This window comes from Piliocolobus tephrosceles, chromosome 18 (genome assembly GCF_002776525.5).
Source record: "Piliocolobus tephrosceles isolate RC106 chromosome 18, ASM277652v3, whole genome shotgun sequence".
Taxonomy (NCBI): domain Eukaryota; kingdom Metazoa; phylum Chordata; class Mammalia; order Primates; family Cercopithecidae; genus Piliocolobus; species Piliocolobus tephrosceles.
Window position 1 is genome coordinate 60,247,276 of NC_045451.1, and position 26,338 is coordinate 60,273,613.

Sequence of the window (26,338 nt, forward strand, 5' to 3'; positions counted from 1 at the left end):
TGGGTGGCTGAGGCAGGAGGAATGCGTGAGGCAAGGAGTTCAAGACCAGCCTGGGCAACATCATAAGACCCCATCTCTATAAAAAAAAAAATTTTAATGACCATGGTGGTGTGCACCTGTAGTTTCAGCTACTTGGAAGGCTAAAGTGGGAGGATCGCTTGAACCCTGGAATTCAAGGCTTCAGTGAGCCATGATCATGTCACTGCACTCCAGCCTGAACGACAGAGTGAGAACCTGTCTCAAAAACAAAAAGTGATACAATTTGTTTAAAAAACACATTAAAACATACTACCAAAGAAAATCACCTAACCACAAAGGAAGAGGGCAAGAAAAAAAAAGGAAGAGTTACAAAACAACCAAATAACAAATAACAAAAATAGCAGTAGTAAGTCTTTACCAATCAAAAACAACAACGAATGTAAATGAACTAATTCTCCAACTAAAAGACATAGAGTGAGGCCAGGCACAGTGGCTCATGCACGTAATCCCAGCACTTTGGGAAGCTGAGGCGGGCGGACCACCTGACCAGCCTGACCAATATGGTGAAACCCCATCTCTACTAAAAATACAAAAATCAGCCAGGCTTGGTGGAGGGCACCTGTAGTCCCAGCTACTCGGGAGGCTAAGACAGGAGAACTGCATGAACCCGGGAGGCAGAGGTTGCAGTGAGCCAATATCATGCCACTGCACCCCAGCCTGGGCGACAGAGTAAGACTCCATCTCAAAAAAAAAAAAAAAAGAGTGGCTGAATGTGTAAAAGAAAACAGCTTTAATGACCCAACTCTGTACTCCCTACAAGAAATTCATTTCACCTATAAAGACACATGCAGACTGAAAATGAAGGGATGGAAAAAGATATTGCACACAAATGGAAACCAAAAAAGAACAGGAATAGTTACACGTTTATATCAGATAAAATAGACTTTAAGTCAAAAACTGTAAAACCAGACAAAAGTCACTATATAATTATAAAGTGGTCAATTCAGCAAGAGGATATAACAATTACATACGTACTCAACACTGGAGCAACCAAATATAAAACACAAACATCAACAGATCTAAAGGGAAAGATACACTGCAGTATCTTTAATAGTAGGGGACATTTCAACATCTAACTTTCAGTAATGAAAAGATCATCATCCAGATAGAAAATCGACAAAGAAACATCAAAGTTAAACTACAATCCAAACCAAATATACTTAACTGACACACAGAATACTTCATCCAGCTGCCGTAGAATACACACTGTTCTCAACAGCACAAGGAACATTCTCCAAAAGAGACCACATATTGAGTCACAAAACAAGTCTCACTAAATTCAAAAAAGTTGAAATTGTATGAAGTATCTTTTCTGACCACAACAGAATAACACTAGAAAGAAATTAGACATTATCCTGAACAATGAAAGGGTCAATAAAGAAATTAAGAAGGAAATTTTAAAATTTCTTAAAACAAATGAAAATGTAAACACAACATATCAAAATCTATGAAATATGGAAAAAGCAGTAGCAAGAGGGATATCTATAGCAATAAACACCTAATCAATCATTTAAAGCCAGGTGCAGTGGTTTATGCCTATAATCCCAGTACTTTGGGAGGCCGAGGTGGGTGGATCACGTGAGGTTGGGAGTTCAAGACCAGCCTGACCAACATGGAGAAACCCCATCTCTACTGAAAATACAAAATTAGTCGGACTTGGTGGCACATGCCTTTAATCCCAGGTACTCGGGAAGGCTGCGGCAGGAGAACCGCTGGAACCCAGGAGGCTGTGGTTGCAGCGACCTGAGATCACGCCACTGCACTCCAGCCTGGGCAATAAGAGCGAAACTCCATCTCAAAAAAATAATAATAATTTTAAAAGTAGGAAGATTTCAAATAACCTAACAATACAGCTCAAGGAACTAGAAAAGCAAAAACAAAGCAAATACAACAGTAGAAAGAAGAAGTAATAAAGATCAGCAAAAATAAATGAAATTGAGACAATAAAAAGAGAAAATATCAACAAAATGAAAAGCTGGATTTTTCAAAACATAAACAAAATCAACAAATCTTTAGGTAGACCAACTAAGATAAAACCAGAAGACCCAAATAAAATCAGAAACAAAAATGGGGACATAACTGATACCACAGAAATGCAAAGGGTCATGACAGAATATCATGAACATCTATATACCAACAAATTGAAAAATCTAGAAGAAATAGATCTTCTTGTACATAAACAACCTACCAAGATTGAGATATGAAGAAATATGAAACCTGGCCAGGCAAGGTGGCTCACCTGTAATCTCAGCACTTTGGGAGGCCGAGGTGGGCGGATCACTTGAGGTCAAGAGTTCAAGACCAGCATGACCAACATGGTGAAATTCCACCTCTATTAAAAAATACATTAGCTGGGTGTGGTGACACATGCCCGTAATCCCAGCTACTTGGGAGGCTGAGGCAAGATAATCATTTGAACCTGGGAGGCGGAGGTTGCAGTGAGCTGAGATGGTGCCACTCCAGCCTGGGTGACAGAGGGAGACCCTGTTTCAAAAAAAAACAAAAACAAAAACAAAAAAACAAAAATAAAAAAAAAATATATATATATATATGTAAATATACAACCTGAACAGACCAATAATGAGTAACAAGATCAAAGAAGTAATAAAAATATCTCCCATCAGAGAAAAGCCCCAGGGCCTGATGGTTTCAATGCTAGATTCTACCAAACATTTAAATAAGAACAAATATCAGTCCTCTCAAACTACTGTTGCTTTTATCGGCCAGGCGAGGTGGCTCAAGCCCCCAGCACTTTGGGAGGTCAAGGTGGGAGGATCACTTGAGGCCAGGGGTTCAGCGCCAGACTGGGCAATATGGCAAGACCCTGTCTCTACTCCAAAAAAAGTTTTGAATTTAAATTTTTAAAAAGAGAAAAAAAGAAAATGGCTTTTAGGATGCTGGCAAGAACACACAAAAAGGGGAACACACGTAGACTGTTGGTGGGACTGTAAATTATTACAGCCACTATGAAAAACAGTATGGAGGTTCCTCAAAAAATTAAAAACAGAACTACCATATGATCCAGTAATCCCACTGTTGGGTATATATACCCAGAAGAAAGAATATCAGTATGTCAAAGGGAGATTTGTACTCCCATGTTTACTGCAGCACTATCCACAACAGCCAAGACATGAAATCAACCTAAATGTTCATAAATAGACTGAAAAGATAAAGAAAATGTGGGCCAGGTATGGTGGCTCATTCCTGTAATCCCAACACTTTTGGAGGCCAAGGGAGAAAGATCACTTGAGACCAGGAGTTCAGGACTTGCATGGGCAATACAATGAGATCCCTTCTCTAAATATAGAATAGAATAGAATAGAACAGAATAGAACAGAACAGAACAGAACAGAACAGTGGTACATATACCCAATGGAATATTACTCAGCTATAAAAAGAATGAAATCCTGTCATCTGCAGCAACATGAATGGAATGGAGGTCACTATGTTAAGTGAAATAAGACAGACAAAGACAAATACCACATGTTCTCACTCATATGAGGAGATGTAAAACGTGGATCTCATGGAGATAGAAAGTTGATTGGTGGTTACCAGAGGCTGGAAACAGTAAGAGAAAGATGGGGATGAGAGAGATGGTAAATGCGTACAAGACTACAGTTAGATACAGGGAAAAAGATCTAATGTTTGATAGTACAGTTAGGCGACTATAGTTAACAACTTGTATAGTTCAGAACAGCTGGGGAAAGGAATTGGAATGCTCCCAATGTAAAGAAGGGGTGATGTTAATACTGATGGTTGTCCCAATTGCCTGTTCGATCATTACACATTGTATGCATGGATGAAAACGTCACATGTATCCCAAAATATGTACACCTCTTGTGTATCAATAAAAACAAAAAATAAGAGATGACCCTGGAGATAAGCACCAAAGGAGTTTTAATGTAAAACCCTTCCCATTCAGGGTAGACTGATATAGTCCATTACTAACACAGAACTTTTAGGCTGCAGTCAGACCTAATAGTGACATAATGTATTCTCCTCTTGAAGGAAAAATAGTGTACAGAACACTGTATCATAAACATCCTCATATAAATTCACATACACACACAAGAGACACAAACACACACACACAAGTAATTCTTACCATTTGTTTCTCTCCACCTTTCCAATATATACTCTGGATTTTTACTTACCATCTAAAAGCTAGCTTTAATGAGTATTTGGTTGTATCACATTATTTGCTTTCTCTAAGACTCTTTTCTCTATATTAGCTTTATTTGTCATCATCAAAAATTGATAGATATCACCAACCTATTGCCACTTGGATACTGTACTACAATGTCATGATCTTCATCGATGCCACAAACAGTTCCAGTTGTAGTTAAAGTCTCAAACATTCCATCAGTCCATCCTCCATGACCATGCTGCAAAGACTGTACAATTTCTAGGTCGAGATCTATATTTACCAGGTCACCAATCTGCAATCCACCAGGATTCCTGTTGCCATTCTGCTCACCTGTAGAATGGCAGGTGAATTTCAGAGGCAATTGAATAAAGGAGGGAAAAAAGCTCACAACAACATGCAGCTGCGTTATCTTTAAATAACATGTAGATATTTTAGTTTCAGGTACCATCTAGTTTTAAAAGGTCTTGAGAACTCACTATAAGTATAAAATTTTAGAACTAGAAAGCTTTTTTTAAAAAAAGAAAAAAGCCAAACAGACTCAAAAACTGAAATAATATGATGAGTTACAACAAAGACTGAGTAAGAGTAGAGTCTATAAAAGACAATTCAACCTTACATCAGAACACAAAGTTCCAGGTGTTGAAAATGCTCACCTATGCCTGGATAACTTACTACCACTGCATCAGAACCACAATAACTAACTAGAGAATATGAATGAAAGCCTGGAATTATTTTTTCCCTTAAGTGCTTAGTACTATTTTATTTTAACAAATGGTTCCTGTGATTCTTGCCCTAAAGAGCATTTTAAAATGTGTCAAAGCCATTCCCCAGATTATTTTCAAAAGCTAGTTCTGAGATGAATTCAAGATCATGAAACACTAGGCTGAGATCCAAAATATGCATGTTGATTTTGCAATTTTCTTATGAAAGCAAGACACAAAACAAGAAAGCTTGTTTTATGAAAGCAAGATAAATAGGCCGGGCGCGGTGGCTCAAGCCTGTAATCCCAGCACTTTGGGAGGCCGAGACGGGCGGATCACGAGGTCAGGAAATGGAGACCATCCTGGCTAACACGGTGAAACCCCGTCTCTACTAAAAAATACAAAAAACTAGCCGGGCGAGGTGGCGGGCGCCTGTAGTCCCAGCTACTCGGAGGCTGAAGCAGGAGAATGGCGTAAACCCAGGAGGCGGAGCTTGCAGTGAGCTGAGAACCGGCCACTGCACTCCAGCCTGGGCAACAGAGCGAGACTCCGTCTCAAAAAAATAAAAAAGAAAGCAAGATAAATAGATGAGCTCATTAAAAAACATAACATTTTTTAAGCCTTCTCCCTTTTAAAAAAAAAATTAAAGTATACTGCAAAAAAACAGCACTTTTTGCTACAAAGGGAAGTCAAATGATTTGAAGGAGAAACACAGTTCACATGAGAAAGAAAACCAGAGAATAAAGATCAGTAGAGTGTGGTAAAGTTCATCCAGGCAACAATAAACCTATAAAATGAAGGTAGTTTTGGTTTTCTTGTTCCCTTTTTTTCATTTTAATGATACATGAAATTATACATATTATCTTAACCTTGGAGCTGTTCTTAGGAAGACAATTTGACAAAAATTCTAAGGAATTTTTAAGCACAAAAGTGTCAAATCCTATTCTCAATAGTCTATGACATACAACTGTTTTAATCTAATGCAAAATTTTTCAACAATATAATTTACAGTTAAAACATAGAAGTTTCAAATAAATTATGACATAAATGGCTAATCAATCCTCAAGACATGACAACTCTGAGTACAAATAAAGCATAATAAAAGGAAAAATACTTTCAGACCAAAGTAAAGCCAAAAAAAAATTTCTCTAAGTAACTTTAGTGGTAATTAACTTTTCTGAAGTCCAATTTAAACATTTTACTGATTCCACCAACTCTGACCTATTATTTAGTAATACTCTCTAATCTTCTCACTCACCTAGCACAGGGCAGTGATCTCTGTAGAAAGAACCTCCCTTGGCATCCTGGACACATTTCAGATCAGACTAAGAAGAAAAGAAACCAGAAAAATCACCCATGAAACTTCAAATATGACTCAATATCTGAAATAGGCAAAAATATTCATTCAGAACATACCCAAAACAGAAGTCAAGAATAGTCTAGGTCAACAATCACATTAAATACTGCTTTCAAAAGTACTTGTAAAAACTAGAAACCTGATCTTCAGATAGGTCATATTTTATTTACTTTCAGCCTTCTTTTAAAGTTCAAAATTAAAATGTCTGAATCTGGCCAGGCACAGTGGCTCACGCCTGTAATCCTAGGACTTTGGGAGGCCGAGACGGGTGGATCACTTGAGGTCAGGAGTTCAAAACCAGGCTGGCCAACATGGTGAAACCCCTTCTCTATTAAAAATACAAAAAAATTAGCCGTGTGTGCTGCTGGGCACCTGTAATCCCAGATGCTCAAGAGACTGAGGCAGGAGAATTGCTTGAACCCGGGAGGCAGAGGTTGCAGTGAGTTGAGGTCACACCACTGTACTCCAGCCCGGCAAACAGAGCAAGAGACTGTCTCAAAAAATAAACAAACAAAATAAAATGTCTGAATCTTATTACATTAAACTAAAATACTTACAATTAATAAATATTAATTATAATATTTTGAAAACCACATGCTAAAAAAGAACAACAAATATCTATTATTGGAAATGTGCACAGCACATTCTTTTTTGTGTATGTGTCACAGAGTCTTGATCTGTTGCCCAGGCTGGAGTACAGTGACTCACTGCAACCTCTGCCTCCTGGGTTCAAGCGATTCTCATGCCTCAGTCATCTAAGCAGCTGGGGATTACAGGCATGTACCACCGGGTCTGGCTAATTTTTGCATTTTTAGTAGAGACAGGGTTTCACCACGTTGGCCAGGCTGGTCTCAAACTCCTGGCTTCAACTAATCCACCCACCTCAGCCTCCCAAGTGCTGGGATTACTGGCATGAGCCACCACGCCAGGCCAGCACATTCCATTTTAAAGACACTTTTACCAAAAACAAACCAAAACCTGGAAATTATTCAAAACTAAATAGCCAATACAAAGTAGAAAATAACGAAACCAAATACAGTCTTTTGATTCCTTGTCCAGTTGATTTTCCTACTGACATCAATTTTTTCTTTTTTTTTTTTTTGAGATGGAGTCTCACTCTGTCACCGAGGCTGGAGTACAGTGGCGCAATCTCGGCTCACTGCAACCTCCACCTCCTGGTTTCAAGCAATTCTCCTGCCTTGGCCTCCCCAGTAGCTGGAATTACAGGCATGTGCCACCACGTCTGGTTAATTTTTTCATTTTCAGTAGAGACGGGATTTCCCCATGTTGGCCTGGTTGGTCTCAAACTCCTGACCTCAAGTGACCTGCCCGCCTCCGCCTCCCCAAGTGCTGGGATCACAAGTGTGAGCCACAGTGCCCGGCCTTACATCAACTTTAGTCCTTACCTCGCCATAACCTGGTTAACTAAAGTTCCTTCCCATTTATCTTTTACAAGAAAACAAATTACTATCTGAATGGGGGAGGTAGCTGCGGTATAATTAAAAGTACGGAAAATGTGGGCTTACAGGAAGAACCTTGTGTATACTGTGAAAATTTGGATTTGGATTTACTTAAAAGTACCTAATAGTACAGGTGTATATTAGAACATCTTACCCTATATCAAGGAAAGGAGTTCCTCTAATACATATGCACGTGTGTGCCTGCACGCATGCACACGCATGTGCACACACACACACACACACACAGGACCCAACTCTTTTATAGCATCTTTTACTGTCACTGAATCCTGGCCAAAGAGACATAGGAGTCAAACTGGTTTTTTGGGTGTTTTTTTTTTTTTTTTTTTTTTTGAGACAGGGTCTCTTTCTGTTGCCCAGGCTGGGGTGCAGTGGCATGATCACGGCTCACTGCAGCCTCCACCTCCCAGGGCTCAAGTGATCCTTCCACTTCCATTCCACCTCAGTCTCTCAAGTAGCTGGGACTACAGGTGCACACCACCATACCCAGCTAATTTTTTTATTGTTTGTAGAGACACGGTTTTGCCACATTGTCCAGGTTGGTCTCAAACTCCTGGACTCAAGTGATCTGCCAGCTTTAGCCTCCCATGGTGCTGGGATTACAGGTGTGGGCCACCACTCCCGGCTGTCAAATTGTTTTAATATAATACTTTACCCCGGCCGGGCGCGGTGGCTCAAGCCTGTAATCCCAGCACTTTGGGAGGCCGAGACGGGCGGATCACGAGGTCAGGAGCTCGAGACCATCCTGGCTAACACGGTGAAACCCCGTCTCTACTAAAAAATACAAAAAGTTAGCCGGGCGAGGTGGCTGGCGCCTGTAGTCCCAGCTACTCGGGAGGCTGAGGCAGGAGAATGGCGTAAACCCGGGAGGTGGAGCTTGCAGTGAGCTGAGATCCGGCCACTGCACTCCAGGCCGGGCGACAGAGCGAGACTCTGTCTCAAAAAAAAAAAAAAAAAAATACTTTACCCCAGCAATTTTACTTCTTGGAATCTATCCTAAGGAAATATACCATAATGTACAAAGGCATATACACAAGGATGCTTACTGACACACTGCTTGAAGCAGCAGGGGAAACAAAATCCAACTCAGGTCCCCATCAAGAGAAATCTCATTAAATAAATAATGGCACAACCACATACTCGGCCATCAGTCTACATAAATACCATTCATTTAACTACCTGAGCACATATAGCACATAGACTTCATTTGAAGAAAATTAATAATCAACTGGAATTCTAAAAAACTGACAATTTAAAAACAGGCAGAGGATGAAGAAAATGAAAAGCTGATAACCACTGCTATATACAATAATAAAAATTGGCAACTAAAGTATCTGTTTAAATTCACATGGCTGGCTTTTAATATATAAGTGGAATGAATTGGTCAGGTGTAGTGGCTCATGCTAGTAGTCTCAGCATTTTGGAAAGCCAAGGTGGGGGATCACTTGGAACTCAGGAGTTCAAAACCAGCGTGGACAATATATATAGCAAGACCCTATTTCTACTAAAATTTTTTTTAATATTAGTTGGGCATGGTGGCACACGCCTACAGTCCTAGCTACTCCAGAGGCTGAGGTGGGAGGCTTGTTTGAGCCCAGGAGTTCAAGACTTCAGTGAACTATGATTGCACCACTACACTCCCGCCTGAGTGACAGAGCAAGACCCTGTCTCTAAAAGTAAATAAATAAGGCCGAGCCTGGTGGCTCACACCTGTAATCTCAGCACTTTGGGAGGCTGAGGGGGGCAGATCATGAGGTCAGGAGATTGAGACCATCCTGGCTAATACAGTGAAACCCCATCTCTACTAAAAATGCAAAAAATGAGCAGGGCATGGTGGTGGGCGCCTGTAGTCCCAGCTACTTGGGAGGCTGAGGCAGGAGAATGGTGTGAACCCGGAAGGCAGAGCTTGCAGTGAGCCAAGATCATGCCACTGCACTCCAGCCTGGGCAACAGAATGAGACTCTGTCTCAAAAAATAAATAAATAAATAGAAATAAATTAAGGGGACACTGGGATATTTTCTCCATTCCTAACAAGAACATAGACAGCTGATTTTTAAAAAGGAAATTTAAAGAATTCTTTGAATACGGAATGTATTCAAGACGAAAAGGATGTGAAAGGCATTAATATTTTGGCATTTATTTATTACACTCTATAAACTGAATAGCAAGATCAACTGTTTTTGAGATACAGTCTCACTCCGTCACCTAGGCTGGAGTACAATGGCGTGATCTCGGCTCACTGCAAGCTCTGCACCCCTACCCTCGCAGTTCAGGCGATTCTCGTGCCTCAGCCTCCCGAGTAGCTGGAATTACAGGCACATGGCATCAAACCCAGCTAATTTTTGTATTTCAGTAAAGATAGTGTTTCACCATGTTGACCACTGTGATCTCAAACTCCTGACCTCAACTGATCCACCTGCCTGGGCTTCCCAAAGTGCTGGGATTACAGGCATGAGCCACAGCGTCCAGCCAAGATCAGCGCTTGAACAATGGTCCATGAAAAGTACAAAAACACAGGACAACTCATTGAATAAACCTCCATTATTTTTCTAAACACTTAAGTAATTCAAGGTATTTCTAAGTCAATCATTTTCAATTATCAACACTATACTTTAAAAAATACCAAGGGGTGGGGAGGAATCTCCTAAAAAATAATTTTAATATCTGTTGTAATTTATATTTTTATAAGCTACCAGAGCACAGAATACAAATATATCACAAAATCTCATTATAATACTGTCTTCCAGGTCCATCCATGCCAAGGAGTGGTCTTAACAGATGATTTCCAATCTTTTTGATAGATTTTCATAAATAAACCCCCTGGACTTACACTGAAAATGGGTCAGCTCTACACAACCAATATACAGTAAGGTATCATATTGACTATTACATAGTTTAGAGAAACATAGTAAAAACGCAAAGGTTCTGACAAAGGGAGATGACAAAGGAAAAATAATAAAAGAGCAGTAAGAGCTTTTCACCCATCCAACATTTTCTTTCACCTGCTATGGCTCTTCACTACTTACCATGCCCTCAAAGCCAACTCTGTAAAGGTTCTTAGCACCATTATCCCAGAGGACATATGCTGCACTATGTGGGCTTGATGCACTCCAGTCCTGGATTTCTGTTACCTAACAGACGTTTTTTGAGAAAAGAAGTTTTTTAAAGGGGAGGGAAGAGCTTAGTTCTTTTAATTATTACATTTAAATCTTAAAAATCATTTCATCTAGCAACCTGTGGAACAGGATCATGAAAAATACTAATTTGCCAAATATGTCGCTCCTAACATATAGTTAAATTATCATTAGAGCCATATTTTTCCAGAATTATAAGGTAATTTCTAACACCACTGTAGAAATTTTAAATCAAGAGGCTTGGGGATTACAGTGATAGATTATCAGAAAATAGAATTTGATACAAACTTTAAAATATTTTTAATCTTAAACGGATTCCTTTAAGAACAGTTTTGTTTTCTGTTTGTTTGTTTGTTTTTGAGATGGAATCTCGCTCTTGTCGCCCGGGCTGGAGTGCAGTGGTATGATCCCGGCTCACTGCAACCTCTGCGTCCCGGGTTCAAGTTTCTCCTGCCTCAGCCTCCTGAGTAGCTGAGATTATAGGTGACCGCCACCACGCCTGGCTAATTTTTGTACTTTTAGTAGAGATGGAGTTTCACCATGTTAGCCAGGCTGGTCTCAAACTCCTGACCTCAGGTGATCTGCCCGCTTCGGCCTCCCAAAGTGCTGGGATTACAGGCGTGAGCCACCATGCCCGGCCAAAACAGTATATTCTTTTAAGCCCATTACTCAATATGAAATTTAAAATCCCCAAAATGATTCAAGATAAACCTTTTTGGTCAGTTAAAAATTAACAAGCACAAAGCTCTTGAAGAGCCTTGGTGGCAATGTTTAAGTAGGTCTTGAGTTGCTTTTGCTCCTCCAGCAGTATCCCACAGTTGCAGGCCACCTAAAATGGCACGCCTACCATGGAAACTCAGACACTATCTCCAAGCCCCACACCCAACTAGTCTGATTCTTGAATTCACTGGATAAAATTAAAAAAAAAAAATACTGGGGTTGCCATTGCTTTAAGGCCTAGAATCACATGCAGGTTGAGTGTACTTATCTGAAATGCTTAGGACAAGAAATGTTTTAGATTTCAAATTTTTTCAGATTTTGAAATATCTGCACGGTACTTAGAGCATCCCAAATCCAAAAATTTGAAATTCTAAATGCTCCAATGAGCATTTCCTTTGAACATCATGTCAGTGCTCAAAAAGTTTCAGATTTTGGAGCATTTCAGGTTTCAGATTTTTTTATTTGGAATGTTCAACCTGTACACAAAAATGACAAACAGCATTAAACTTGGACCTTCTCAAGTAAACCTGACTACAACAAAGAGTGGGAAGCTGTACACATGCAATTCATATTACTCTTCTCCATCTTGATACTTACAATCACAGCCATCCTTCATAGTTACTTAGAACGACAGGCTGAAGTATAACTTTTAAGGTATATACTTAAAAACTATTAGTTTAAATAAGATATATAATGACCATTCTTTTTCATCCTGTACTAAACAAACAGTTTTGTAAGCCAGGTATTTCATGATGTATTTGTGGAAATAAAAAGGTTTTATGTTTAAGATCTGATGAATCACTTGAAACGTATTTTAAATTGTTAGTAAATTAGTCCATTTGTTCTTTTAAATTTTGACATATATTACACATTATAAAATATAGCATACGTAAATTTTTATTTATTTATTTATTTTTTGCTCGTCACCCAGGCTGGAGTGCAATGGCACGATCTCAGCTCACTGCAACCTCCGCCTCCGAGGTTCAAGTGATTCTCCTGCCTCAGCCTCCCAAGTAGCTGGGATTACAGGTGCCCCCCCACCACGCCCAGCTAATTTTTGTATGTTTTTTTAAGTAGAGACGGGGTTTCGCCATGTTGGCCAGGCTGGTCTCGTGATCATGGCCTCGTGATCTGCCTGCCTTGGCCGCCCAAAGCATATATAAACTTTAAAGAAAAGAATAAACGGAATACCCATGTAATTATTACCCAACCTAAGAAAAAAAATATAACCAATACTTTTCAAGTCCCCTATGTCCATCTCATCAATCCCATACTCCTGCCTCCCATTAGTGGTAACTACCATCCTGAAGTTAGAGTCTACCATTTACCTTAATTTGCTTTATGATTTCTGCTCTACTAACCACTATATAACCTTCCAAAGTAACAGTTTCTAGCACTCGAAGGTAAAACATGAAATCTGTAGCAACAAGTTCCTTCTGTTTCTAATATATTCAGATTTAACTTCGTTTTCAAAAATGTGATGCTATATTAAGTCTGTATTGCATAGGATGAGTAAAAAGCATTTAACTACCTAAAAAACAAAGACAAATTTTGTTTAAATCAAATTTACTTTAAATTTCAAATTACTTGAAATAGAAGTAAGTTCATTAGTCAAGGTCCAAATCATTAAACGAAATTCCTTCATTTTTAATATGACTTGATTTATTACTGAGGGGGAAACAAAGTGGAAGGCATAAGAAAATAACTATAGTAATTTCACATGCGCAAGGAACAGCTGCTAAAACCATTAGGTAGAATGTTGCCAAGAAACTCTGTAAAGGATACATCTGACAAAATTTGCATCTGTTCATCAATCTTAACATCACTAATAGCAAGATAATCAGACTTCATGTGCCCCTTTTATGTGATACAGTAGAAAATATACAGCATCACATGAGGTATGTTTGCCAAAATAAAATTGAACCTGAATCTAATCAAGCCTCTAGCTCTAACAACTAGTTTATAGGAAATACAAAGATTAAAAGAACAAGTTAAAGAAGTTAAAGAATACTATAAAGAATCAATTGGCCAAATAGAATCTGGTTTCTTCAACAAATAAATGGTATTTTTTTTAAGTTAATAATTGTTGAAGTTGGGTATGAGTTCATGGGAATTTATTATACTATACTTTCTACTCAAGTGTATGTCTGAAATACTCCATAATAAAGAGTTAAAAAAATTATGATCTAGTATACTTAATCATATTTGTATAAAAAACAGCTTTAAAAGACTAACATGTATAGCAAGACTTAAGAAACCCTTTAAGAACAGGCTGGGCACAGTGGTTCATGCCTGTAATCCCAGCACTTTGGGAAGTGGAGGCAGGAGGATCGCTTGAACCCAGGAGTTCGAGACCAGCCTGGGTAACACAGCAAGACTCCATCTCTAACATATATTTAAAAAAACAAAAAGGAAGAATACACTATATACAATGAATGTGGGTTACATCAGGGGAGTGGGATAAAGTATCCAGCACTGAAGGGGAAAAAGGGATGTTAACTTTCTTCATTCACATACATAGGCCAAAACAAAAAAGTCAGACAACAGAAGTCACATTTGGTCTTAAAAATGTGCTTAACAATGTTACTCTAAAGATTTATTTTATGAAGTTCTCTCACTTGGAGTCACATGTACAAGACAGTTTCATTTCTTTTTCTTCATTTTGTTCTTTTCGTTTGTTTGTTTTGAGATGGAGTCTTACTCTGTCACCCAGGCTGGAGTGCAGTGGCACAATCTTGGCTCATTGCTACCTCTGCCTCCCAGGTTCAAACGATTCTCCTGCCTCAGCTTCCCTAGTAGTGGGACTACAGGCGTGTACCACCATGCGTGGCTAATTTTTGTATTTTTAGTGGAGACAGGGTCTCTCACCATGTTGGCCAGGCTAGTCTCAAACTCCTGACCTCAAGTGATCCACCTGCCTCAGCCTCCCACAAGTGCTGGGATTACAGACATGAGCCACCATGCCTGGCCCTCATTTTGTTCTCAAAACACAACATGTGTTCAATCAAAGCAAACCAAAAATGTAATACGAATGACTCAAAGCCTCAAGAATGCCTACTTTTATCCCAAAAAAGTGCCAATATAGCAAAAAACAGAAAGTTCCATTTATGTGGCTTCGAACAGCAAATGCCTTCAAAAGCTGATGAGGAAAGATGACTTCCAACCCCCTCTGACCATATAATTAACTATGGGGAAGACTATAAACTCAATTTTTCAAAATAAAAGTATTAAAATTTTACTTCTCACATACTCTTTCAAAACAAGTTACCAGAATGTGTGTTCTACCAAAAGAGACAGTAAGCTAAGTAAGATGATATAATGGGATACAGAAAACATGAGATCCAGTCAGGAAGAGAGGCAAAAGCATCTTTGTTCATCACAGGGCTTCAAAGGGAGCTTCCAGGATGATTGCTGGGCACCAAGTATGGAAAGTGACCCGTCCAGATTGCAGCCGTGTAATACGTGGGGGCCAAACAAGTTGAAGGCTCTTATCCCCACTGCCACTATACCGTTTTTATTCAACTGGGGACACATCGCCCAAGTGAGCCTGACTCACAGTCTCAAGTGTACTTGGCTTATTTGGACTATGTAATAATGACATTCCCACTCTCCTCTTCACCCCCATCCCCTGCCACCTAGATCAGCTGAGGTCTCTCATTTCACCACACAGAATATTCTGCTTTGACCTACTCCTAAAATTCTGAGCCCACTATACTATCTGCAAAGGGTAACAGAGGTAGGTAGGCTAGCTAACAGCGTAATTGCCCACTGCCCCTCAGAAACAGATCTTTGAGGGAAGATAATATAAAACAAGTCAATTCAAATGAAATTTGAATAGCAGGAAAGTCAAGGACATGAGACACTGCTTAGGGAGGACTGGTCCAAATGCATTCAGAAAAGCATGCTAGGTAACAAAATGACAATATGAAACCTGAAAGTGGGAAGGTCAAACCTACCTAATGACCCTCTAAGAAACATCAATGCTTATAAAAAGCAAGAACAATCTTTTTACTTCCAGAGAAAAAAGAAGTCAAGATTTTAAAAATTTTTACTGGCATAGAAAACAAAGGACCAAGAAATTCATTTACAGTAGTGATAAAAAGCTTCTGAACACATAATACTCTAGAATACACGATGAATTAAGAAAAATACTGTACCTTTCCCCTACGTCCATTTCCTCCATCTTGATCTTCCCACTGCCAGTCCACTCCTCGCACCACTCTCGCACCTGCAAAGATTCCTCTGGCTGTAATCTTCTTAGATTTCCTACGAGACTCTAACAGAACCCTAAAAATAAAGTTATTTATTTTCAAGTTTATGTAAAAATAGGTAATAATAATTTACTTTTTAAAACAAAATTATAAAAATGTTATTTTGAAAGTAAAAAGATTCTTAATTGTTCTGGTTACTTCCATAACAGCATGACACAGGAATACCTTTTATATTCCACAGGTGACGATGATGATGGCAGTAATAGTTGTAATAACAATCACAGCTAACTCTTACTGAGCTTTTATTATATAATATGTAAAAGCACTTGCATAGGAGTAAAGTGTGTTACACTCCTTAAGAGAAAGTTACCACCATATTACCCACTTTATAAATGAGGCAACTCAGTCTCAAAGAAGTAATGTGCCCAAGGGCACAAAAGTTAACATGTAATGGACTCCACATATGATCCTAGTCTAAGCAATTCAGGGTATCAGTATACTCTTCACTACTGTAGAGGTGGCAAACTCAAATTCTCTATAGCTTCCAGGTGAGTAATATAAATGACAGCCTAAGAAAGACAGCACTGCAGTGGCAAATGGCACTTGACCTAGACTTAGGAAGGTAACAGGGAATGGCAAGGACTTTGGTTGACTCAAAAGCATCATCAGTCTAAGGATCCAGTCTAAAGTGCTCCACTGCTTCAACAAACTGTTGCCAGGAACAAACGCAAGCCCAGTATTGATAGTCTTCTGTATGGGGGGAGGGGAGCAGGGTGTTCTATGAATCCATCAACAGATTTTTGCGTGAAATCACCTGTTTTTTAAAACTAGCCATTATTCTGGCCAGGCGTGCTGGCTCACGCCTGTAATCCCAACACTTCGGGAGGCCGAGGCGGGTGGATCACGAGGTCAGGAAATCAAGACCATCCTGGCTAACACAGTGAAACCCCATCTATACTAAAAATACAAAAAATTAGCTGGGCATGGTGGCAGGCGCCTGTAGTACCAGCTACTTCGGAGGCTGAGGCAGGAGAATGATGTGAACCTGGGAGGCGGAGCTTGCAGTGAGCCGAGATCGCACCACTGCACTCCAGCCTAGGCGACAGAGCAAGACTCCATCTCAAAAAAAAAAAAAAAAAAAAACTAGTCATTATTCAAAAATTTAGAGTACTGTATTGATATGATTTGGCTGTGTCCCCACCCAAATCTCATCTTGAACTGTAGTTCCCATAATTCCCACGTCGTGGGAGGAACCCAGTGGGAGGTAACTTAATTATTGGGGCGGTTACCTCCATGCTGTTCTCTTGATAGTGAGTTCTCACGAGATCTGATGATTTTAATAAGGGGCTTTCCCCCTCTTTTGCTCAGCACCTCTCCTTGCTGCCGCCATACGAAGAAGGGCATGTCTGTTTCCACTTCCATCATGATTGTAAGTTTCCTGAGGCCTCCCCAGCCATGCTGAACTGTGAGTCAATTAAACCTCTTTCCTTTATAAATTACCCAGTCTCAGGTATTTCTTCACAGCAGTATGAAAATGGATTAATATATGTATATATCAGTAAAATACACCTGTGCTCTTGATTTTACCTATACTAACCTGTTCTCACAGTACTACATACTTACAGAAGATTATGAACCTTGATAAAGATTCTACACTCAAGTATCTGGGCCAGCTTGGTTCTCCAAGGCCATGTATCCTTATTGTTCTACATCCTTCTCATTCACATAATCAGAAAGGTTTGGAGATTTTTGCTTTGTTTTTCTAATTTTATTTCACTGTTCTATTCTTTTCACTTACTTATTTTAATAGAGATAAGGTCTTACTATGCTGTCCAGGGTGGTCTTGAATGCCTGGCCTCAAGTAATCTTCCCACCTCAGGCCTCCCAAAGTGCTGGAATTAAAGACATGAGCCACCACGCCCAGTCCTATTCATTTTTACAATGTCTTTATTATTCCTAATTTTAATTGTAAACAAAAGACAAAAATAATCAACTCGTTCAAAATTACTCAGTTAATAAGTGGCACGATTATGATCTACACCAAGAGAGTCTGACTCCAAAATCTGTGTATCTACTCCTACTCCTAGCTGCCTCCCTATGACTGTCTGGATTCTTGCTCCTTTGCATTATCTGTATCTACATGAGAAGATCCCATCACCTAAACCTCTGCGCCCATTAACAATGAATACTCCTCTCTCATTGCTTTTAAGACACTTAATACACATCTCTAACACAGTCTAAAACATCACATGACAATCACTGATTCACTATTTCCTTTAATTTGTAAACTCCTTAAGACTACTAAGTGTCTTATTTATCTTCTAGTGTCCATAAACATAGTAGATCCCGTGTAGTCCTAATAAACGCCTATTGACTCAATCAATGGGCCCTACCATTCATCTGATATCAATTAACAGACTAGAAGGCATAGTGAGAAGAAAACAATTGCTATCTCTTTGGATGTCCTTGTATTTCCAAATGTACAGTAGTGCTAACCCTCTAAGCCAGAGAAATAATAGTCCAGATTACCTTGGAAAAGTACAGACAGCTCCATCTTCACAGAGCTCTTCACTTGTTATGTGGCAGATTGGTCCACTTCTGTCCTACTATTTGGTACCCCCTGTCACTAAACCAACTGTCAGAAGCTATTTGCTAATCCTATTTTTAAGGCCCAGAAGTACATAACTTGAATACAAACAAAAACCCTCGGTTGAAGAAAAAAGGGTTCTCCCTACCTCTCACTTCCTGGTGTAGTAATTCGGTAAAAGCGATGTCTTAAATGATGTTTATCTCCATGATAACACACTGTGCACAAATCATAATTTGTACACTCTGCACATTTCCATCGAATGCCAATGATCGGTTGCTGGCGGCAGGTATCACACATGGTTCCATCATGCTTGATGCCTATTAAAACAAGGACACATGCTCTGATTAACCTCAAATTTTATTTATCTGAATATTATTCCTTGGGAGAGAAAAATAAGATCAGAACATTTACAAGATACTCTAATAAACTGGGATATAACACTTCAAATTTAACACATATAGCTTCAAGATAATGGATCTCAACTATTTTAATCAATGCAAGTTATATTTTCCCTTTGCTCCCTTTTTCATTAGTAAGAACACATCTCAGTAACTCTTTCTTCATTCTCATCCACAAACTAGAACCTATGTTCAACACACAGAAAGAAAGAATCCTTTATCACTAAGGAGATGTTTCAGACTACAAGACCTCAGAAATCTTTGAAAGAATTTTCAACTATTTTCTAGGTAAACAATTACTCCAAAAGAAAAGACCATTTTGTCCTTATGATATCATGGAAACAAACTATCAATTAACTTAAGCATTTACTACCCTTAGATATTGACAAGTTTTCCCACAGTCAAGAAAATTCAGAAAATGACTAGGAAGCAAGTTTCCCTATTTTAAAGGAAACAATACACTATAGTGGGGTTTTATCCCCTTGGGGAACAAGAAATAATAAGCTCTAGAAAAAGTAAACACTTGGTAAAATGACCTCCACTAAAATTAATCACATGGATGAATGAGACAGACATTAGAACTATAAAAGGTACCAATATAAGTAATGAAAACAACCTTCATTTTCAGGTGAAATAATTGGGGGTAATACTCTTTACTATTCTATTGTTATATTAATATCACTTGTTCAATAAATAAAAACTAGGATTTTTTTTTTCAACAATATGTGGCTTGTCAACATCAGTATCACTACTTTATAAACACATCCTGGATGGTGGAGCTAAATGCTGAACAAACAAGTGCTGTATTATCTGTGCAAAAGTGACATTCTCCTGGATTCAAGTTCTGATTCTGTCTGTATTTACTTTTACGCCCTTGAAAAGGTCGTTTTATCAGAAGTATTTACGTATAAAATACTGTGTGTGTTGTTTTTTTGTGAGTTTTTTTTTGTTTGTTTTTCAAAATTTCCAGGGAAGCAGAGGGGAAGTAAAGTGGGATTCAGGTAAAACAAGATTAGCCGTGTTGAAGCTAGGTAATGGGTACATGGGAGTTCCTTACATCATCTTCCTCTTTGTATCCATTTAGAACATTTCCATAATTAAATAGAAGAAAGGAGCCCTTTCATTCTCACAGCCTCAGTCCCCTTTGGAGAATGTAATCTATTCTTTAAAGGTGAGACAACATGTTCTAAAAATCAAATAACATGCTACATATGTAAAAACTAGAGTACAAAAGTGGTCATATTACTAATATAATACACGATTGCTACTTCCTGATAAGAAGGAAAAAAAAAAACCCTATGTTATTCATTTTCTATATTCAGATAACCAGATTCTAAACAAAGGGCCAAACTTGAGTGTATGCCTGCTTTGAGGGAAAGGGAGGGGAGGGGCAAGGATCAGGAAGGAAGAGGGAGGGAAGGCAGGAAGGAGGGAAGCAGGGAAGGAAGGAGGAAGGAACGAACACCTGAAAGAATTGGGATACTAATGGACTACAAAAAGCCTGATACCCCAACACCAAATATGTTTTATGTGCAATCCTTCTGCAGTCTCCTGCCACATAAATGCCTGACTTTAGGGACAGAAGACAGTGGACATGAGTGTCTACTGATTCATTCAGAACTATTTCTTTATTCCTACTGCAGGCATGCCCTCTGCTGCTTTCAAGTATCACTCTTAGAGCCATGTTCACGCCACTGCACTCCAGCCTGGGCAACTAAGAAAGGCTCTAACTCAAAAAAAACTTAAAAATTACAAATCACACCTGCTGTAGTGTGGAGAAAAAAGTAAAAATGGCTAGAGAAAGGGAGTCAGGTTAAAAGAAGTTAGTAGCAGCCCAGCTAAGATAATGGTAGCTTAAATTAAGGTGATGACAGTAGAAACTGAGAGAAATGGGTTCCAGAGATATTTAGGGCTTGGTAGTTTCGGGTCAGGAGACAAAAGATATAGAGGATATAAATGAGAAAGTCTAAATGAGATCATTCAAGAGAAAACAGGTTAAGTATTAGAGATATTTAGCAATTAAACAGTACAATAAACTGAAATCTAGAACTGCTCTGCTTAAAAACTAGAATGGAGTCACCAACAAAAAATAAGAATATCTAATCAAAAAATACAAGCCCAGGTCTCCATTGATAGAAACTCGCCTGAGAAACTAAATAGGAAAAAGAATCAGGAAAAGTTCCACAGAAATGATGGATGAGTGGATCTTTCAAAGAAAGGAGGAAATCACAGAAAAGGAGAGTATGTTCAATGAACCAGAAACGACTTTGCTTAGCAGAAACATGCAATACAGCCAGAGACTTGGAGATAAATTATAGAGTCAGGCTAGAAATTAACAAGATCAGACATGATTTCTAACCTGTATACAATACGGTATTTAAATTGCTACCTCAAATGGTAAAAACAAGCGTACGTGATTGAAGAATTTACTTGTATAACTTACTATCCACTTGATATTCAAAATCAACTTAAATACTCTGGGACCAATATTCTCATCTATAAATTAAGAAAATACTTCCTTTCACACAGAAAGAGACATTGTGAGGCTAAATTAGAAACTCCTAGAAACAGAAACTTCATTTAAAAAAAGAAAAAAAATTAAAGTGATAGGTAAACACACTTTGAAAAACTTTAAAGCAAAATATACATATAAAGAATTATACTGCACTTAACTTCATCTTAATATAGATTTAGTAAATGCACTAGTCATCTATTTAAATAATATAATCAGAATAATCAACTATCCCAGAGAAATTTTGCAATACTTATACAGAAATCAAAGAGCTTAATAAAAGTTTAGATTTTTCAGAGACTGTACATGGGGAACATTTAATTATTCATCTGTGAATTAAAAGATTAAAATAAATAAAAACTTCTAAATAGCAATTATATACCGTATTACTAAAGTAACTAAAGTAATTTGAAAGTTGGTTTGTGTAAAGATTTGCTTAGGTTCCTTCATGTTTTTGTTTTTAGTTTAAAGTGACACACACGGCATCTCTGATGCTTATACTTCATGTTAAATGCTCCTGCTCACCCAGCTGCTTCCTAGAATTAATATACACTCAGTGTAGAAAACCTGGAAAACCACAAGGGCTAATCCCATCAGCACATCCCGGGAATTATCTTTCTAGTTTCTATATTACATGTATCATACAATTTAGATGCAAAAATGTCACATTGTAGTTTCTTGCAAACTACTTTATAAAATGATATTTTACCATGTCAGTAATAATTCTTCTACAACATGGTTTAATAACTGTATAGAATTTCGCTCTATGGATTAATATAATTTACATATAATAGTCCCATATTTTCAACACTGGTTATGTTAACTTTCTGTCTTTCTCTGCCACAAACAAGTATCTTTGAATGTGTCTTTTTTAAACATTGAAGGCAGGGTCAAAGTCTCTGATGACATTTGAAACACTCTGTAAGTGCCTTCTATAGAGATTGTATCCATTTATATTTCCCTTTCAGCAGTATCTGACTGGCTTTCTTGACACATCTTTAGCATGCACTGAAGTAGTATTTTTAATCTGTGCCAATTTGAGAGGAAAAAATTGGTATTTCTTGTTTATTTTCTTTTTTAAATTCTAAAATTAGTAACACACTTATAATAAAACTTTAAACAACCCAAAAGCATACAGAACAAAATGTGAAAGTCCCCCCTCATCGTGCACTCCCACCCATTGTTAGCAGTTTGGTGGGGGTTTCCAGATTGTTTTCTGGGTACACATTTTCTATGTGTGCTCTCGTCGGCGTGTGTGTGACTTCTGAGGCTTCATGCTTAGAAAGACTTTCCTTAAAACGGTAAAATGTACTATTCAACTCTTAACCTAGCACTTTTATGGTTTTCTCAGAACTGGCTCAGAGCTCCCTGTGCAGGCAGGTTGTGAATCCTGAGGGGAGAGAGAGTGAAAGACAGACAGACACAGACAGACAAGCGACATCTGCCTTGCCTTTTGTGACCAAACCTCAGAATTCACAGTGTTATTTCCTCTTTACTCTATTAATTGAGGCAGTTACAAATGTTTACCCAGGTCCACTGAGGGAGGGAAGCAGCCTCTTCAGGTGGAATATCATTGTCTCCTAAGAAGAGCACGTGGGATGGGATGTAGATGGATGCGGCCATCTTTGAAAAATGCCATCTGGCATGCCTCTCCTCCATTTTAAATATAACTTGGTTTTCCAGGAATAGAACTGTGTATAATGCCTATATAAAACAGGGGTATGCCTGTATTTCAGTATTAAAATGTGAATTTAAAAAAACTAATTAAATGGATTGTTATAGTTGGCATTTCTCTTTAAAAATGGCAGTTCCATGAAAATTTAATATTCAGTTTAATAGCCCTGCACCAGACAACTATGACAGTTCTTCAAAATCTTTTTCTGTTTATGGGATTCCACAATTTACTTTAAAAAAAAAAAAAAAACTGTGTGACCTAGAATAGTTCTGTACCTAATTTTGTAAACTTTTGACATTTGTGTTAGAAGCAACAATACAGAAATAATTATAGAATTATTTTTCCAAAATGGACATTATATGGAATTGATTACATATTGATTTAAAGCAACCTCACTGCCACACGCCTGAAGTTAGATTCTAATAACCGTATCTGTTTTAGCACAGGAAAGCTGACAAAAAATATCACAGTATCAAATACCAACGATAGTAAATGTCCACAAAATGGCTAAGTTTCTGAACAAGGTCTAAAATAAATCTGATTTAGTTCCATCATCACAAAAAAGCAAAATGCACTAAACAAATCAGTATTCACTACACACTTAAGAGGTTTATCCTGAATTTATCCTGAATTAACTGTGCAGCTCTTCAAATGTGACTTGGTTGATGAAAGACGTAGGGAAAATGTATCCCCAACTATCCCACTCAACAACAACAACAGAAAAAACTGTCCCGTTTGCAACCACTGCCTCATTTACATATTTTTTATTTCTAAGTTCATTTTCCACAACATACAATGATAACAGTCATGAGCTCAAAATCTATGTACAGGCTTTCTTTAAAAGGAACCATTTAAACACACAATGACAACCGGTTAAAAAAATTCTATAATTCATGGTTTTAAAGAATACCTCAGGAAAACCATTAATGCACACAAAAGGACATCCAATTGCTTTCTTGGTTCCCACAGTTCAAATGCCAACAAAGCTACTGAACAGCTGTGAAACAGACTAACACTAAGAATTGAAAAATGTAAACAAAGCAACCCATTCCTCTACCAAAATGAGCACTACAGAATTTTTAATGAGAATATAATTAATTGACTTTGAAATAAAAGTTGATATTTAAAGAAAACATAAAACAGAAGAAAGGCCATTAAATAAACAAGATCAACATTCTACTAATCTTTTACTGTACCATGGTAGCTTTTTTGTTTCCCTCACTACATCCACCCAATTCATTTTCATCTAAAACCATTAGCCCTGGCAAGAGTTTTTCCTTAAAAATTTTTATTTCATAAAATGTAACTCCTTAACTGAACCTTTTTTTTTTTTCTTTCTACAGAATACCATATTACCCTAAGGAGTTAATGCCCTTTTCCTTTGCTAGGCTTTATGAAGACATCTGCCACCGTTAAATGAACCACCTGATAGCTTTTGACTCATTCTACTAATACTCAAATGACCATCTGCTCTAAGTTTTAATGGTATCTTGCCTGAGTTTAATAATTTAGATAATTTGTATAACTGAAGTATTTTTGTTGGAAAATTTTATGAATATAGTAAAACATGTTGCTTAAGATCAATAACTACATTCTTAACAGACCTAATGAAAATGCTCACACTCACAAAGCATTGATTTAAGTAAAATGTTAAATTTCTGGGTAGAAATGATGGCTGAAAGAGAAAAGTAGAGTTTTCACTACAAGCAGTTAAATACACATGAAGTGCTTCAACAACAGAACAAAAATCTCTAAATTATCACTTCATAAAACAGCAAAAGTAAGAAGTAAACAACATAACTGTTCATTAACAACAGGATATATATATTAGGGATACAATGGAATATCAAAAATGAATGTTCAACAGCCACACAATTCAATATGGACATACCCTTCACCATAATGCTGAATTTTTAAAAATATAGAGTACAAAGGCCAGACACAGTGGCTCACACTTGTAATCCCAGCACTTTGGGAGGCCAAGGCAGGCGGATCAAGAGGTCAGGAGTTCAAGACCAACCTGGCCAATATGGTGAAACCCCATCTCTACTAAAAATACAAAAATTAGCTGGGCCCAGTGGCGTGCACCTGTAGTCCCAGCTACTCGGGAGGCTGAGGCAGGAGAATCGCTTAAACCCGGGAGGAGGCTGTAGTGAGCCAAGACCACCACTGCACTTCAGCCTGGGCAACAGAGCCAGACTCCATCTCAAAAAAAAAAAAAAATATATATATATAGTAAGAGAGAGAGAGAAAGAATACAAAGTGTTGAATGTAAATACATATTATTTATAGATATAGAAAAATGTGTAACATAAAGAAACTCATGGGAATGATAAAAACTAATTTGTGACAGTTGGTTACCTTAGGAGAAGAGGGGAAGGAATGCAAGTGAGAAATACTACACAGGGTGTTCAAATGTGTTAGTAATGCTTTCTTTCTAGATGGATTCTAGTTATTGGTTATATTACTTGTTTATTCACTTGTATATGTTAAATATTATGCAATAAATTTTAAAACTTTTCTTAAAAAGAAACATTCCTTCTAGACTAGTATGGTGCCTAGCTATACCCTAAACTTTGCCCAAATTCAAAGATTTCACCTAACATCAAAAAAAATGTACAAGTCAGCCAGGCGCGGTAGCTCACGCCTGTAATCCCAACACTTTGAGAGGCCAAAGCAGGTGGATCACGAGGTCAAGCATTCAAGACCAGCCTGACCAACATAGTGAAACCCTATCTCTACTAACAATACAAAAATTAGCCAGGTGTGGTGGCATACGCCTGTAGTCCCAGCTACTTGGGAGGCTGAGGCGGGAGAATTGCTTGAACCCAGGAGGCGGAGGTTGCAGTGAGCTGAGACCATGCTATTGCACTCCGGCCTAGGCGACAGAGTGAGACTCTGTCTCAAAGAAAAAGGAAAAAAAAAAAAAATTTACAAGTCAACCATTATTCAAATGTAACTACTTACTGTGGTATATTCAACAAACCAAGAGATTCTAATTTATGAATTCATTCAACTTTAACCCCAAAGCAAATGTAACAAAAAGTATTACAGAGAATAAGGAGGGTTAACCAACAAGAATATCCATCTTATTTTCCCTGAACCGTCAAAATATTTAACTGGTTTAGAAATTGCCTCAACTCTAATTAAAATTCCTAATGAGGGCAAGGCCTCTGTGACCTGTCAGCTGGTTGGTAAAGTCCACATTCCTTACTCTTGAGAAATACTAAATTAATGAAAATAGGATTGTTGCTATTAATAATACCAGCCACTATCTATTAGTACCAAGCTTGGTTCTTTACACGCATTTTATTTAACTTTCCCAACAATTCTAAAAAGCAAGCAACTGTTATCCCCATTTTATGGATGACGAAA

General features: G+C 38.0%; 1 protein-coding gene across 1 annotated transcript in view; it reads right to left on the minus strand.

Moving 5' to 3' along the window:
• Positions 1-26,338, minus strand: part of MIB1 (mindbomb E3 ubiquitin protein ligase 1) — a 131,578-nt gene that overhangs the window by 87,584 nt on the left and 17,656 nt on the right. Inside the window, exons 2-6 of the mRNA XM_026456026.1 lie at positions 18,524-18,695; positions 15,735-15,864; positions 10,750-10,854; positions 6,146-6,212; positions 4,312-4,516 (exon numbers count right to left, since the gene is read on the minus strand). Coding sequence (XP_026311811.1) covers positions 4,312-4,516; positions 6,146-6,212; positions 10,750-10,854; positions 15,735-15,864; positions 18,524-18,695 — 679 coding nt within the window. The remainder of the gene's footprint in view (positions 1-4,311; positions 4,517-6,145; positions 6,213-10,749; positions 10,855-15,734; positions 15,865-18,523; positions 18,696-26,338) is intronic.